General features: G+C 38.3%; 1 protein-coding gene across 1 annotated transcript; it reads left to right on the top strand.

Moving 5' to 3' along the window:
- The first annotated feature begins 1,358 nt into the window (after positions 1–1,358).
- On the top strand, positions 1,359–13,840 carry LOC111577061 (serum paraoxonase/arylesterase 2-like). The gene is made up of 10 exons (XM_023283138.3): positions 1,359–1,519; positions 1,615–1,685; positions 1,763–1,818; positions 4,941–5,103; positions 9,196–9,322; positions 9,454–9,657; positions 9,741–9,822; positions 11,628–11,756; positions 11,901–12,993; positions 13,424–13,840. Exons 1-9 carry the CDS (start codon positions 1,443–1,445, stop codon positions 12,060–12,062), a joined length of 1,071 nt encoding a protein of 356 aa, XP_023138906.2. The 5' UTR covers positions 1,359–1,442; the 3' UTR covers positions 12,063–12,993; positions 13,424–13,840.
- Positions 13,841–14,705: the final 865 nt, after the last annotated feature.

Here is a 14,705-nt window from a genome sequence, read left to right as displayed (position 1 = left end):
TGAGGAATATTAACCATTTCTACATTGTTGTTTTTTAAAAAACCTTTCCCCCCCCAAAAAAAAATATCATGTCCAAAATGATTCATACCCATGATGTCATTGACAACTTTTGGAGAGAAAAAAAAGCAGCTTCTATGCAATTACAAAGGGTCCTGATAATTCCTGCCATGTTCTAGAACATTCTTATACACTATGAACTGAGAACAGCTAATGCTTTAGGTCTTGGGTAAGTCAACTGCAAGTCATGGCTTAAACCAAAGAGATCAGTGAGCTCGCTCTAGTGGCGCACTGCTGAAAGAGAGTTGTGAGGCTGTTTTTCAGCTGATGAACCAGGCAGCCTTGTCAAAGTAAATGGCATTATGAGAAAAGAGGAAACATTCAGAATGTGGGCGAAAACATCAGGGAGTCTGCAGAAAAAACTGGGCAGCATTGGAGCTTCTAACAAGATAATGATGGGAAACATGGAGCCAAAGTGGTGAAGAGAAAACAATGAGAAGATGATGGAGCGACCCAGCCAAAGTCCAGACCTGAATCCATCCAGAATCTGTGGAGGAACTGAAGAGGAGAGTGAGGGAGAGGAAGCCTTTCAAATTAAAAGATCAAGACATGGATACTTGGAGGAACAAAATGGAGACATGAAGACAAACTGTTCGATTGATGCGGTGGCAAATATAGGCTTCTTTAGCGATTACCGAAAAAATTTGCACTTGGCATTTTTTTGTATAAATTTGACGAAAAAAATATATAATTCCTCATAAACACCTCTAACACAATGTCTTATCATCTTATATCACTTGTTTATGTAATTTACAGCCACAAGATACTTTATGGTCAAATGCAAATTTGTAATTAAGCAAAATTTGGCATGGTTATGGATAATTTTTGAGTTTAACTGAACACACAACCAACAACTCTCAGTTTGCAGAGTAAGTCCCCAATTTTTATGCAGAGAATTGCAGCTTCAGCTTCACTCCCACCATTTGGAATTATGCTGCATTCAGGTGCTGGAGGTTACTGTAAATGTTAAAGTTTTCCGTGTTTGTTGGGCTTATTGTTAATAGATCAAATATAATAAATATTTCAGATCTTATCTTACGAATCAAGAAATGCATCAACAGTCACGATCCTGTAATTGTACTGAAAGAGGAGATGGCAAATAAGTGGAATCCATCGACAGTAAAATGTAAATTGTAATTTATTATTGCAAGTAAAGAAAGGTTTTTAGATTAAAGGGCAAAATGAGGAAATTGCAAGATAGAAATGTAAAAGCAGAAAAGTGGCAAAGTGGCAAAAGCAGAAAAAGGTAATAGGAAAATATATTAGTTTAGGTATTTCCGATACCCGTAAACGCAGCATTAGTGGCGCCTGCAGAGGCACGCCTTCGCCCGCAGTGCAGCGAAGCTTTTAAGCTGTTTGTAAAACTTTCCTGTTGTGAATTCAACATGGGAAAACTGGGATTTATGTCGATTATGGTGGCCGTGTTGGCGGTGCTGTTTGGAGAGAGAGTTTACAACTTAAGGTAAAAACAGATTTCTGTTTCTGCTCTGTTTTGTTTTTCATCAGGCACTAAGTTTTTCTGGTCACCTGCCCTGATATGACTTTTACACACTGCAGAAAAAGATTCCTGGCTACAAGAGAGCCAGCGAAGAATCACCTCCCCAACTGTGTGCTGCTCAAAAATCTGGGTAAGAAAAGCCAAAATAAAGAGCAGCTTTCATGCACATAAAGAAATAAACTAACCGTGCAACTGTGTCACTTTCAGAACATGGCACTGAAGATATCACGATCCTTGGAGATGGGCTCGCCTTTATCAGCACTGTAAGTGTTTGAGTTGAAGTGCAGCCAAATGTTGGGGGTTATGCGTCTGAGGGTTGAACAAAGTCAAAACACCAGTGCAAATGCAATCAGCGTTTTGTCAATAATCCCATGTACAGAGATCCTCCATGTGATCATAAACCCAGCTCATAATTAGGCTAATATTGCAATCTGGGTCTAATTTGATCTATTCCTTGGGTGCAAATTATTTTTTGAACACGGGAGGTGACGCATTTAATAGATAGTCTAATTTTTGAGTCGTGAACACATTCATTTTCTGCTTCATGGTGAATTTTTATGCACCGATTTGTGCCTTTTATGCATGTGTCTGACTTGGTGCAACTATTATTGTTTTTACTGAACATGTTCTGATGTTTCCTTACATTGTACTTCGTCTTCAGTTCTGAAAAGTGAAGATAATGCAAAAGCACATTAAACTTGCATTTTCATTCAACAGCCAGCAGGGGGCGATTCCTCTGGTTGCAAAAAATGTCAGATTCTATTGAAGTCTATGAGAAAATTATCCCGCTTCTCACTTTATTTGTTGCCTAAGAAGTTTTTTCCTCATGAGTTTATAGTCTCAGTTGCTCGTTTTAGGACTTTTGATTGCAGCATGATGTTTCTTTTGGAAACGATGCCTCCATTTAGAGCAAAACCGACACTAAAGCTGGATCAGTTTAAGGTTTTTAGGGTGGTCTGCCTTGGGATTTTGCTGACTCATTTAATAGAAACCTGCAATTGGTCGCACACCTTCAGGCTTGTTTTTCCTCACCTTCCACTATCTACGCATCACTGTTATGAAAATCTGCTTAACCCTAGGAAGCAGCAACCGCAACCTCCCTACTGCAAATTTCACAATATTTGCATGATACTATGAACAATATCTTGTGTGTGGTATCTTTGGGTTCCCCAGTTTAATCCACCACTTGTTTGTTACATCCAGTTTTAAATAACCAACATGTCGACGGCCAAATGCCAAATCAGAGGCATCAAAACTGTCCTCCATGAACTAACGGCTGACGTCACAATCACTATAGCCATCTTTCATATACAGTGGTGGAAAAAAGTTTTCGAACACCCTTAAAATTTTACACAATTTCAATTATTATCATGACATATTTGTGTAATCTTTTCTATGCTTCCAAAGGTGTGGTTGCAGTCAACAGACACAAACAAATTTTTTTTTGAACAGACCTTTTGATAATCTACCACAGATTTTCAGTGGGGCTCATGTCCGAGGACTGCTCTGGCCACTCTAAGACTTACATACTTTGTTCCTGCAGCCAAGTTCTACTGGCCCTGGATGTGTTCAAGGGGAATTATCTTGTTGAAACGTCCAGTTTTGACCTCAACGGAACAGTGCACATGCAGAAGGGAGCATTTGGGTTTGAAGAATGGAACAATACTTGGCAGAGTTCAATGTGTCATGACAGACAATGAGATGACCAACACCAGCTGCACTCATGCATCCTCAAAGCATGATACTGCCTCCACCATGCTTGACAGTAGGTACTATACATGCTGGCGATAATGCTCCTCCTGGAGTTCTGCGTACCCTTACATTAGTAGGAGGCAGATAAAGCTGGAAACTGGACTCATCTGACCACAGAATCTTCTTCCAGTTCCTGGCTGTCCAGTTCTTGTGTGCTTGGGTCCAACGACGCGGGGCTAGTCTTTGTCTCTCATTAATCAGGGGCTTCTTGACAGCCTTGTAGGACTTTAAGCCATGATCTAAAAGTCAGCCATGTACAGTGTGAGTGAAACATTGGACAGCAGTTTGGTTGGACCACTGCTGCTGAAGCTCCTGTGATGTCATTAGGTGGATTTCCCTGCACATGCAGATCAGAATGCGGTCATTTCTTGCTGAAGAAACCCTTGGACGCCCAGATCTTGGTTTGTCTTTCAAGCTGTTGGTTCGCCTGTATTTCTGCAAAGTGTTTCCAACTGCTGAAGGACTGCATCTGCACTTCCTGGCTCTCTGGCGGCAGCTGTACCCTTCCTGGCTAATAACCTGTATCTTTTCCTGCGTTAGGTTCCTTGTTTTAGCCATTTTTGTCTTTGAAGAACTTTCAAGTGTGCTGACTTTATATAAACACAAAGCATGAGAACAAAAATTGTGTCTTTTAATAAAAAACACGACCTTCATTAGTGGATCATTGATACCAAAATGACCCAGTACTCAATGTATTTTTATGGAACCAATCAATTTTAAGTTTTTAATGGCTTTTTTTAGGATTTGTTTAGTATTTTGGCTATGACTGTACTAAAAGAAAACACATTTGAAGACCTAAGAGTGACTCTTAGTGCAACATTTCACAAATGCATGGTGTGTCCGAAAACTTTTTTCCACTACAGTCTGTAAAAGAATCCGTTGCATCCTGACTCAGAATCTAAACCTAGGGTCTGTGGGACATCAAATTTGTGTTTCTGTTGAAAGGAAAAGTAGCCTTCCTCATCCACATTCATTTCATATTGTTGTTAACATGCTCAGCTAACTGATCCCAAATTTAATGTTTAATCCCTTTAATTTTAATGATCTTCAACAATAGAAAAAAAAATGCCCCAAAATCTAAAACTGCACAACTATTTCTTAAAGGTCTTTGATTTATCTGCTGTTTTCTCAAAGTATACGTCGTCTCGTAAAATGCACAAATGTATGTTATTTAGCCCCTGGTTAGAAGCCTCTAAATCTGGACTATTGCATTAACAATCCACTCTCTCTTATTAAATGTGCCTTTTGTTTGTACTCCGTGATATATCACACTTTATTATGCAATATTTTTTATAGTCTAGAGCTGAATAATTAATCAAAGTTTTATTAAAGTTTCAATATGGCCAAGTGCAATGTCCAAATCACGTAAGCTGGAATTTTTTAAAACAAAGGTCACATGGATCAAAACAACAGCTTCATAAATGGAGCCTTGTGATGCTACAGAGATGTAGAACAAGTGTAAAGGAACCTTCTTTATTGGTATATTAATTTAGTTTTTGTTTCAGTAGCGAAGAAATTTTAAAAATAACTGTTTGCACTTAAATTGTGACTCACAATATCTGTGAAAATGTTCTTATTTGCATATTTTTGCCCCTGTTGTAGTCTATATAACTTCTTGTTTGAATAATTCTAGGGTCTGAAGTATCCTGGAATCCCATCCTCAGATGAACCTGGAAAGATCTTTGTCCTTGATCTAAAAGATTCCCGGATGAAACCAATGGAGCTGCGTATGCCGAGAAACTTCGACCTAGAAACGTTCAACCCTCATGGTATCAGCCTCTACACTGATCCAAATGGTAAGAGCCCTGATAACTTAATGTGTGGCTGCACATCTGTCACACACAAGTCTCTGCATGGTGGCACCTGAGGGGCACGAAGCCCTTTTATATTGTACATTGTGACCCAGACTTAATCAAATTCAGCAGCAGTTTAAGTGCCTGTATTAACATGTAACTAGTGAAAAGAGTTTCTATATAATTTTTGGTGGGTATGTGCTTGTGTGTGCATGTAGAATATGTGGATAAACCTACTGTGATCACCTGCTGTGTGACTCGGTCCCCTGTGGGTGCAACAGCAAAGACTGCGTTGGGTGTGGCTGTGCATTTCACAATAAAAGCATGTTGAAATATAAACAGTCAGTACTGTACATTATAAGTTAGATTTGAGTAAAATAATCCATTTTTTTTCCCAATTTTCAATTATTTTCCGCAGGTTACGTTACAATCTTTGTATCTACAGGTTCATCTGTCCACGTATGTCTGTTCCTATGTGCCTATCAGTGTGTATATTAGGGCTGGCCCGAATAGCAATTTCTGGGCTCTGGATATTCGGCCCGATTAATGACGAATATTCGGATTGGAGCGCCTATCGGATCTGAAAATAAATATGTGAATACCACCGTAATGACCAAATATTCGGACATTCCAATCAAGCCCTAGTGTATATATCTATATTCACCTATCTATCTATCTATCTATCTATCTATCTATCTATCTATCTATCTATCTATCTATCTATCTATCTATCTATCTATCTATCTATCTATCTATCTATCTATCTATCTCACTGATTCGTCAGAGTTGGGACAAAAGGGGTTTTAAAAATCACTTTCTTTAAAATCCACACCATATCATTTAGAGTTATATATTTCTTTAAAGAAATCTTAGCTATTTAACCATGTAAAGGAACAGGGTCTAAATAAAAACTATTTGGAAAAATAAGCATGTTTCCCCTTCGAACTTGATTTGTGTCAACTCTGTCAGACACACTAAGAAGTTTACAATTTTAATTCTTCCAGTCCAACAAGAATCTAAAGTTCTGAATTATGTTGTAATAGGGTTTAGTTACTCTGATATGCAATAAAATACATCATGTATACTTAAGTTGTGATTTCGCACTATTCTGAAAAGTCAGATTTCTAGATATCTTCATTTTCAAACTCCGTTTTTAATTTTAACATTATAAAAAACAATTCCTTAAATAATTCAGACATAAGAGGATGTAGATCAGATGGTCCTTTATTACATGAACAACATAAACTGAAGAAAGAATGAACATTTTCTTTCAAAAATTAACAGAACCTACATCTGACGGTGTTGACGAAGAACTGACGGTATTGACAGAAATTGAATATAGACAAATATTTATAAACAAGTTCCAGTATAATTCCATGAATAAATAAGAAATGTTGCATTTTCCTGAAATTAGAATTTGTGCTTTATATATGCATAGAAGTGGGTCCATCTACAGAGGCTGCCATCCAATGTAATTCTCAGTTTCGCAACCAGATGCTGTGAAAATCTACACACTGACTTTTTTTTCTTAAATTAAATGTATAAATGTTGGGAAAGTGACACAATAATAAGTAGACCAAAGCCTGAACATGCTCTACAAGTTAGGTTATACAGTATGGTTAAATATTGTAATTCATGCTATATACAGTCATGGAAAAAATTATTAGACCACCCTTGATTTCTTCAATTTCTTGTTCGCTTTAATGCCTGCTGCAACTAAAGGTACATTTGTTTGGACAAATATAATGAAAACAACAAAAATAGCTGATAAGATTTTAATTTCAGAGCTGATATCAGACATTTTCCATGGTTTTCTTGATAATAACCAAAATCGCTTCAGTTCTTCTATCAATAGCTGTGGCATTGTACTGCCAAAAACAGCTTTTTCCATTCCATGTTTTCTGTCTGTTTTAGTCACATGATACACACAGGAGTTAGTACTGATTCATAACTATTGTTTCTGATGACTGCAGCCATGCATCTTGGCTGCTTCTGACATTGTTCTGCTGTCACAGCAGCCCATTCCTGTTGTGCTAATTCTAACTAATTTGCTTTGTTTTTGGGCTTGTGGTTCTCCATTTTGCATTTGATGATTTTCCACAGGTTTTCAGTTAGATTTAGATCTAGTGATTGAGCAGCCAAGGCATGGTTCCAACGTTCTGGTTCTCCATCCAGGCTTTAACTGACCTTGCCGTGTGACACGGGGCATTGTCTTGTTGGAAAATCCAGTCATTGGAGGCAGGAAAGAGTTTTCCAGCTGACAGAAGAAGACTGTTTTCAAGAGTAGCCCCAAACATGACCTGGTTCATTTGCCCTGTTCCACCCAGACTGAAACAGCCCCAGATGGTCACTGATCCACCCCCATGTTTTACTGTAGGAGCAAGACAGTCTGGTTAGTAGCTTCTCCAGGCTTCCTCCTAACCAAGAAGTTGGCTGGAGTGGGCATCAACTGAAAATTGGATTCATCACTGAAGAGAACCTTAGCCCAATCATCAACAGTCCAATCCTTGTGATCCCCAGCAAAGAGTAACCAGCCTTTCCTCTGCCTTTTCCTTGATGAAGGGCTTCTTCTTGCCCTGTGTGACTTCAGACCAGCTTCAAGAAGTCGGTTTCCAATTATCCTTTATCCTTGCCGAACAAGTCCCATTTCTCCACAGTGTCCACTCACTTTTAAGGTCCCTGGAGGTCTGAAGACGATTCCTGACACAGGAACAGTTGAGTGCACGGTCACCTGGTGGGTAGAAAGACGTTTCCTGTTGCAACCAGCTAGCAATTTGGTAGAACCGTGTTGGGCTTGTTTTTTCTTGGTGTAATGAACGGCTGTCTTGGAGATCTTCAGTTTTTTTGCTACCTGTCTCTCACTCATGCCAACTTCCAGCAGTGCCTTTGTGGCTTCACGTAATTCTTTTGTTTTCGGCATTATGTGAGAGCTGACAACATCTGAGTTGTGCTACAGCTTGAATGTAAGCATTAAACCACTCTAGGCCTTTGCATGTGCAGTGCTGCTGATGACATGAAATGGTCTCTTATATACCCTGGAAGTACAATTAAGCTTCAGCATGTCAAATAGGACAGAAAGTATTATGCAGTCAGCTGCATTTTTTGTCGTTTTCATTGTATTCTTCAGGTAATATACCGTTAGTGGTACCAGGCATTGAAATGAACAAGAAATTGAAGAAAACAAGGGTTGTCTAATAATTTTTCCCATGACTGTATGTACTTTCATATCTAAATAAATCCCTGAAATAGCATTTCAATCCTTTACTAAGTTCACAAATAATATTATATTAGCACAATGAGAGGTTATAGGTGGATTTGTCAACTCCATCAGCTTGCATGTCAACTCCGTTAGACAAGGAATCTGATGGAGTTGACGTCTGACGGAGTTGACAAAAGGGCAAGCATTTTCCCCTCCAAAACATGTATTGTACACTGCAGCTAGCTGGTTTTTCCTCAGCTGCTAGGTGTCCCAATAACCTCACAAAACGGTTAAAATTCAACTCACTATGGTTTAAAAAAAATTAAAATTACAGAAAGACGGTGTTGACATGGTCCAGCCATGACCGTAGGAATACGGACATTGTTCGTCTAAAATATCAAAAAGTTTGAAATTTACCAAAGTATGTGTGGTAATGTTGCATTCAGTACAGCCAGGAAGACAAAATGAGGTCCTCAGGGATATGCTGTCCATGCTATTGTGTACATATCATGCGTAACATACATTATGTACATAGCATATTGCTTTTAAGTTTTTACATAGTATATACTATGACTATTTATACATATATTTTTGCATTATTTTTTTTTTACCAGTCTGATGGCGAGCTACTGCATCGAAATTTCATTCAAATGTGCCCCAACTAGTGTATGTTATGGATGACAATATAGTGGCTATTCTGTTCTATTCTATTCTATTCTACTTTCTGTCCCCAGATATACGAACTGCAGCAGGATGCAGCAGTTCAGGCCTTCAACAGTTTTCAAACTGTGTAATCTCACTGTACTGTTAGTCAGTAGTCATGCATTTCCTTCATACACACCCTTCTTCAGTTGGGTTCTTTTAAGACAATGCTCTCTTTGTCTCTTGTTTGTCAGATGATGCCGTCTACCTGTTTGTTGTCAACCATCCTCATCATAAAAGCCAAATTGAGGTGTTCAAATTTGTCGAGGAAGAACTCTCCCTTGTGCATCTGAAAACCATAAAACACGAGCTTCTCCACAGGTATAGCGACAAACTTCGATTGTGCTCTACATCAATAAGGGTGTGTGCAAACATGTCAGAATATATGCATATTATTGGGAATAAGATGTAAGATCTAAACAAAAATTCTGCTTTCTGATTTTTGTTCCCAGTGTAAACGATATTGTCGCAGTGGGAGTTGACAGCTTCTACACCACCAATGATCACTACTTTGAGAACCAATTCCTTAAAAGTTATGTTGAGATGTTATTGTGTCAGCCGTGGGGTAATGTTGTGTACTACAGTCCCACGGAAGTCAAAGAGGTCTCTCAGGGTTACTACATGGCAAATGGAATCAACATGTCACCAGACAAACGGTAAGAATAATCTGCAGGGCCGTCCACATGGTCACTAATGTTTCACTGAATGTCTGGTTTTTAATATTGTTTCTCCTTTTCAGGCACATATATGTGGCAGATGTGTTTGACCACAATGTTCACGTGTTTGAGCGAAAAGAAGACAATGCACTGACTCGCGTGAAGGTAAATGATTTCATCTTTGAGCAAAATTAAACTACACAGAATTAGTCAAACCCCTGAATCTTTCGTATTAAAATTCTTTGTTTAAAAACTCATATTTTCGTTTCACAATGCAGATTTCGGAAACAAAAGCAGAATATTGCTGTCTTGATACAGTTCCAATCAAATTCATTGTTATTGCTGAGCTTGAGGAGGCGTGGTAAGGGTAAATTGAAATTAAACAGTTACAGCTACCCTTAACTGCTTCGTGAAACTCCTTTTGTGACAAGTTTATTACAAAATAAATGACACTAATGTGACTCCTGTTTGACGGCACAATATCATTCTGTTATCTTTGACATTTGAATCCTTTGAACAAATCTACATATCTGTTGCTGAGATGCTTTGCCAAGTTGGAAGTGTAAATTCCCTTATCCGGCGTAAGTTTAAAACTTCTTTTACAGACTGAATTCATGGTGTCCCCCAAATATTGCCAACTATTGCTTTGTGCGTCTGCTTTGTATACAATCAGTTGACGCCTCTTGTTTTGTTGCCATGAAAGCTGCAGTGTGCAGAAGGAGAAAAAAAAAGGGTTGGGACACCCTCTATTTGTGGAATGAAAGACTGAAACCTGATCTCTGCACACACATATGGGCCAACTGTCACACAGCAAGAAATACAACTTGTAATAAAACATTGTCATTTTCTGAGTACAGATACTTATGAAATGAGTTATAGTACAGTTTAATTGCAGTAACTTTCTAGTATGAATATACAGTGCAACATTATTGTCCTTTATAGACTGAATGAATGAATAAACTCACTTCTATCTCCAAATCTTTTTGCTCCCCTCTTCATCTAGTTACTTGTTTGCACAAAGCTGTGTTCCAAATATGTCATTACTTCTTATAAAGTAATGATTTTTTAAAAAAAATTCTGTTAAAATATTTGTTTCCTGTTGTTCATTTCATGCCCATGTTGCTGGTAGTTGCCAAGCTCCTGAGATAAACAGAAATTGATGCCGTCTCTGCAATAGCAGTGCCAACAGTAATATCACTTGGAAACACTAAGGGGAGACATTTATCATTTTAACTGCAGCTGATAAAGACTGTAGCTGTAAACCAACGCTTTACTGGAAGTAATTTGAAGTTTAGTTGCAGGGATATTATTTCAAAATCTTTTCTTTGAAAAGCAAATACAAATAGTTAATGGAATTTAAATGAAAGCGCTGCAAAACCACTGGGAACTAGAAGTGTTTCCATTAGGTATTTTTACGCAGATTTTGAAATATCACATTTGGAAAAGTTAGTGGATTTTGATGGTGGAAATAGCTTATTTTTCCAGACATAGTGATTTCTGCTTCTTACATTTCTTTACTCCTTGACCACAGGAAACATAGCTGATACCAGCTGACATAAAAGAATAGTTAGAACTGAAATGACTGTAAGGTTGCTGAAGACTTTGATCTGTTTTTCTCTGGTAGATGGCCACAATTTCTTCATTTTCTTCTTTTTTGTGCTTTTTAGCATTTGGCAAACAACTGACTCGGTTTGCTGCTCCTTCTACTCTGTTTAGTACAATTATTTGTAACATAGCTTATACTGCCACCTTCTGACAACACTATGAAACCTAATTTGTTGACTCGAAAGCAAAGCTAAGTCACATTTCCTTTTTTGAAAAATTATTTTATGTGACAATTCAAAAGTAAAAAGCTTAAAATTTGCTTGACAATTATATAAAACATAACTACTGATGCCTCTTGTTCATTGAGGAAATTTTGTATATTAGTAGTGATAATAATAATATTCCTATCTGTGATACTTTACCAGACTGTGGCTGTGGGTTCACTCGTTGACAACATTGAAGTTGATCCTGAAACTGGTGACCTTTGGGTGGGCTGCCACCCGAATGCATGGAAGCTCTTCTTTTTCGACCCCAATGACCCCGCTGGATCAGAGGTTTGTCTAATCCTTCTTATGATTATAAAGCTGTTCATGCTTTATGTGGATTTTTTTACATCTTTGTTCCCTCTTACATAAGCAGCAGATGCACTTATTGTCATCTTGGCTTCTTTCTCATGATTCTGTACGTTGTGTCTTCAGGTCATCCGCATCCAGAACATCCTCTCTGATAAGCCACAGGTGACTCAGGTGTATGAAGACGATGGCCACGTGCTCATTGGTTCCTCTGTAGCAACCACCTATGGTGGAAAGTTGCTCATTGGCACTGTGTTCCATAAAGCCTTGGTCTGTGATCTGAAGTAGGTGATGACTCTTTAGGTGATGTGAGCAGTAAGCAGAGCAGTTCACCCTGATGTGCTAGACTGGATCTGATAACAGAAACTAAATATGGGCATGGCTAAAGAGAAACTGAAGGTAAAGAAAACATCTGTCAGAGCTTTGGAGACTAAAACGTATTTGAAATTGAGGTGATTTCACACACTGAAATGATTGAACTGTCCAGACACTTGAACCACAGTGAAATACTTTATTTCAAAAATGGAAGAAAAATCCATAGAGTTGCCTTGCCTTGTATCACAAAAAGGATATTTTTCACTGGTGAGCTGAAAATGTGAAATATTCACGTGGGCAGTGTCTGTAACTGGGTACTTTTATGTGTTTTTAAGCTAAAATGGTGAATAATTTGACTAAATAAAACATAACAAAAAAAGATTGATGTTGCCATTGAAGTTTATTTTGTGGCTCTATTTGAAAGTGGTTGATGTGAACATAATATGATGTTTAAATTGAAGTATAATCCAATATTATATTTCATTTTTGCATAACTGAAGTTACAAAGGTCTTATATTACTTTCCTGCTCACAAGAATCTTGTCAATCTCGCTTCATAACAGGGCATAGGGGACACTCAGAAATGTCACCAAGTGGCTGGAATTGTATACAGCAACATCAAGCAGAGATTTGATATTCCCGAGTTTAACTGGGACTCAGCACCAACAGGGATGGAAAACGGTAGTGCTAAGATCCAGCTGGGCTTCAAATCCAGCTGCTTTCTACCAAGCAGCTGCTGTCTAAGCAACCTGACATAGTGGGTGTTGGTTAGGAGCAGAGGAGGTCAGTTGTATCTTAGGAAGAAGGAGCCTGAGAAGATCTAGAAGGACCAGAGACTGAAGGAGCAACTGGAGCAGATGTGGAGGTTGAAGGCTGAAGGCTCTGACAGCTCCAGCAGATTCCAGGTAAAACATCTGACACCTCCTTCACCTCATCACATCAACCCGATCCCGGCTTTCCTCTATTAGCTCCCAGTTTGTTCACAAATTGATTTTAAGATTTGACTGGTCATTTTTAAAGCTTATCAGGGAGTTTGAGCTATTTATCAGAGATGCTGACCTCATATGAGCCTGTTCACATTCTTAGAAGGTTGTTCTCTCTGACTTTTGCCTTTGGAATTAAATTGCAGCAGTGAAACAGTAAACGATTGTGGGAGATTACAAAGATAGTTCTGCATGTAATTTACCTTTTTTTTTGTCATAAATTAGAGGTGCAACCTTCCTTCAGATTGCGATAGTAACGTCTGAAAATAGCTGCAGAGAAAGTTACATCTGTAATTTTAGATTACGGTGACATGTAAATACAAGTGATTAACGAGCCTCCTGTGTCTCTCAGGCATCACCTCAATGTCCTCCTCACAGCCACTGGCTAACATTGCTGGATCACCCGTCATCTCTGCCCCCAACACTCTGGCCACACAAGTCCCTGCAGCCACCGGGGCCCAGCCCTGAAGCCACTTCCTCACCTGTGTTTCTGTGTGCTCATGGCCATGTCCTGCCTAGCTCTCACTGCGGCCCAGGGCCATGGCTCCCCCCCTTTTTATGTTGAATATAACAAAGAAAGAAGATTTAAATTGCTTTTCACATTCAGTTCTATTTTGACACCTGGACTTGACAGAAATGTATTGTTGCACCTGTCAGGATTATTAGAATTAATTTGGGTGTGTTCTTTGACAATGCCATTGTCTAGAAATTCTAATAAGATGTAGACATGAAGAGAATGGATAATAAAATTTATTTTGTATGTTCCAAATATACAGTCTTGCTTGAAACTGTTTGATGGGGATCCTGCTGTGTCACACTGTGAACCTTTTACACGACTTTCACAAAACAAGGAGTCGGGAATCGGTTGTGCCCCAACTAACAGTGCTCACCGGTTGCTGACTCGCATACATGTTCTCTTTAAAAAGTGAAGTCTACTGAAAAAAAAAAAAAGGTGTGGAGGTTTAACAGAGGTTAAAATTTCACATACCTGCCTTTACATTTCCAAATGGACCCACAATCAAGAGGCTAATCATCAGTTATAGTTAAAGTCTGCCGTGAAATGCAGTTGTTTTTTTTTTTACTTCTTAACATGCACATATGGAAGTGTTTAATATGCTGAAAAATATATCATGAATGAAATAAGTAGTGAGCAATTTCACCCTGAAACTGCAATGACAATCTCAAAAACACCAATTCTGACTTCTAGGGTCTCCTACATAACTAACCTATGGTACAGTGTTTTTTGGTTTTTTTTTTTGCATCATTATTCTTCTTCAGAAACAGTTTCCTGTTTGAATATACCCTATATGACCAAATAATTTACAACCTACTATTGATGCCACTAGTGTCACTTGTTTTTGTAATTTGCAGCCACAAGATACGTTTTGGTCAGTTAAAAATTCACATTTGGTCAAAATTTTCCGTGGTTATGAATCATTTTTTATCTTAACTGTACACTGATATAAACACACAACCAACAAATGTCAGTTTGCACAATAAATCCCTAACTTTTATGCAGAGAATTGCAGCTACAGCCACTCCTACTATTTGGAATTATGCTGCATTCAAGTGCTCGGCAGGTGTCGGAAATTAATAAAATGTTAAAGTTTTTACATGTTTGTTGGGCTTATTGT

Source organism: Amphiprion ocellaris, chromosome 9 (genome assembly GCF_022539595.1).
Source record: "Amphiprion ocellaris isolate individual 3 ecotype Okinawa chromosome 9, ASM2253959v1, whole genome shotgun sequence".
In the NCBI taxonomy this organism is placed as follows: Eukaryota; Metazoa; Chordata; class Actinopteri; family Pomacentridae; genus Amphiprion; species Amphiprion ocellaris.
The sequence above is the reverse complement of the archived record's forward strand: the minus strand, read 5'-3'. Positions and strand labels throughout refer to the sequence as shown.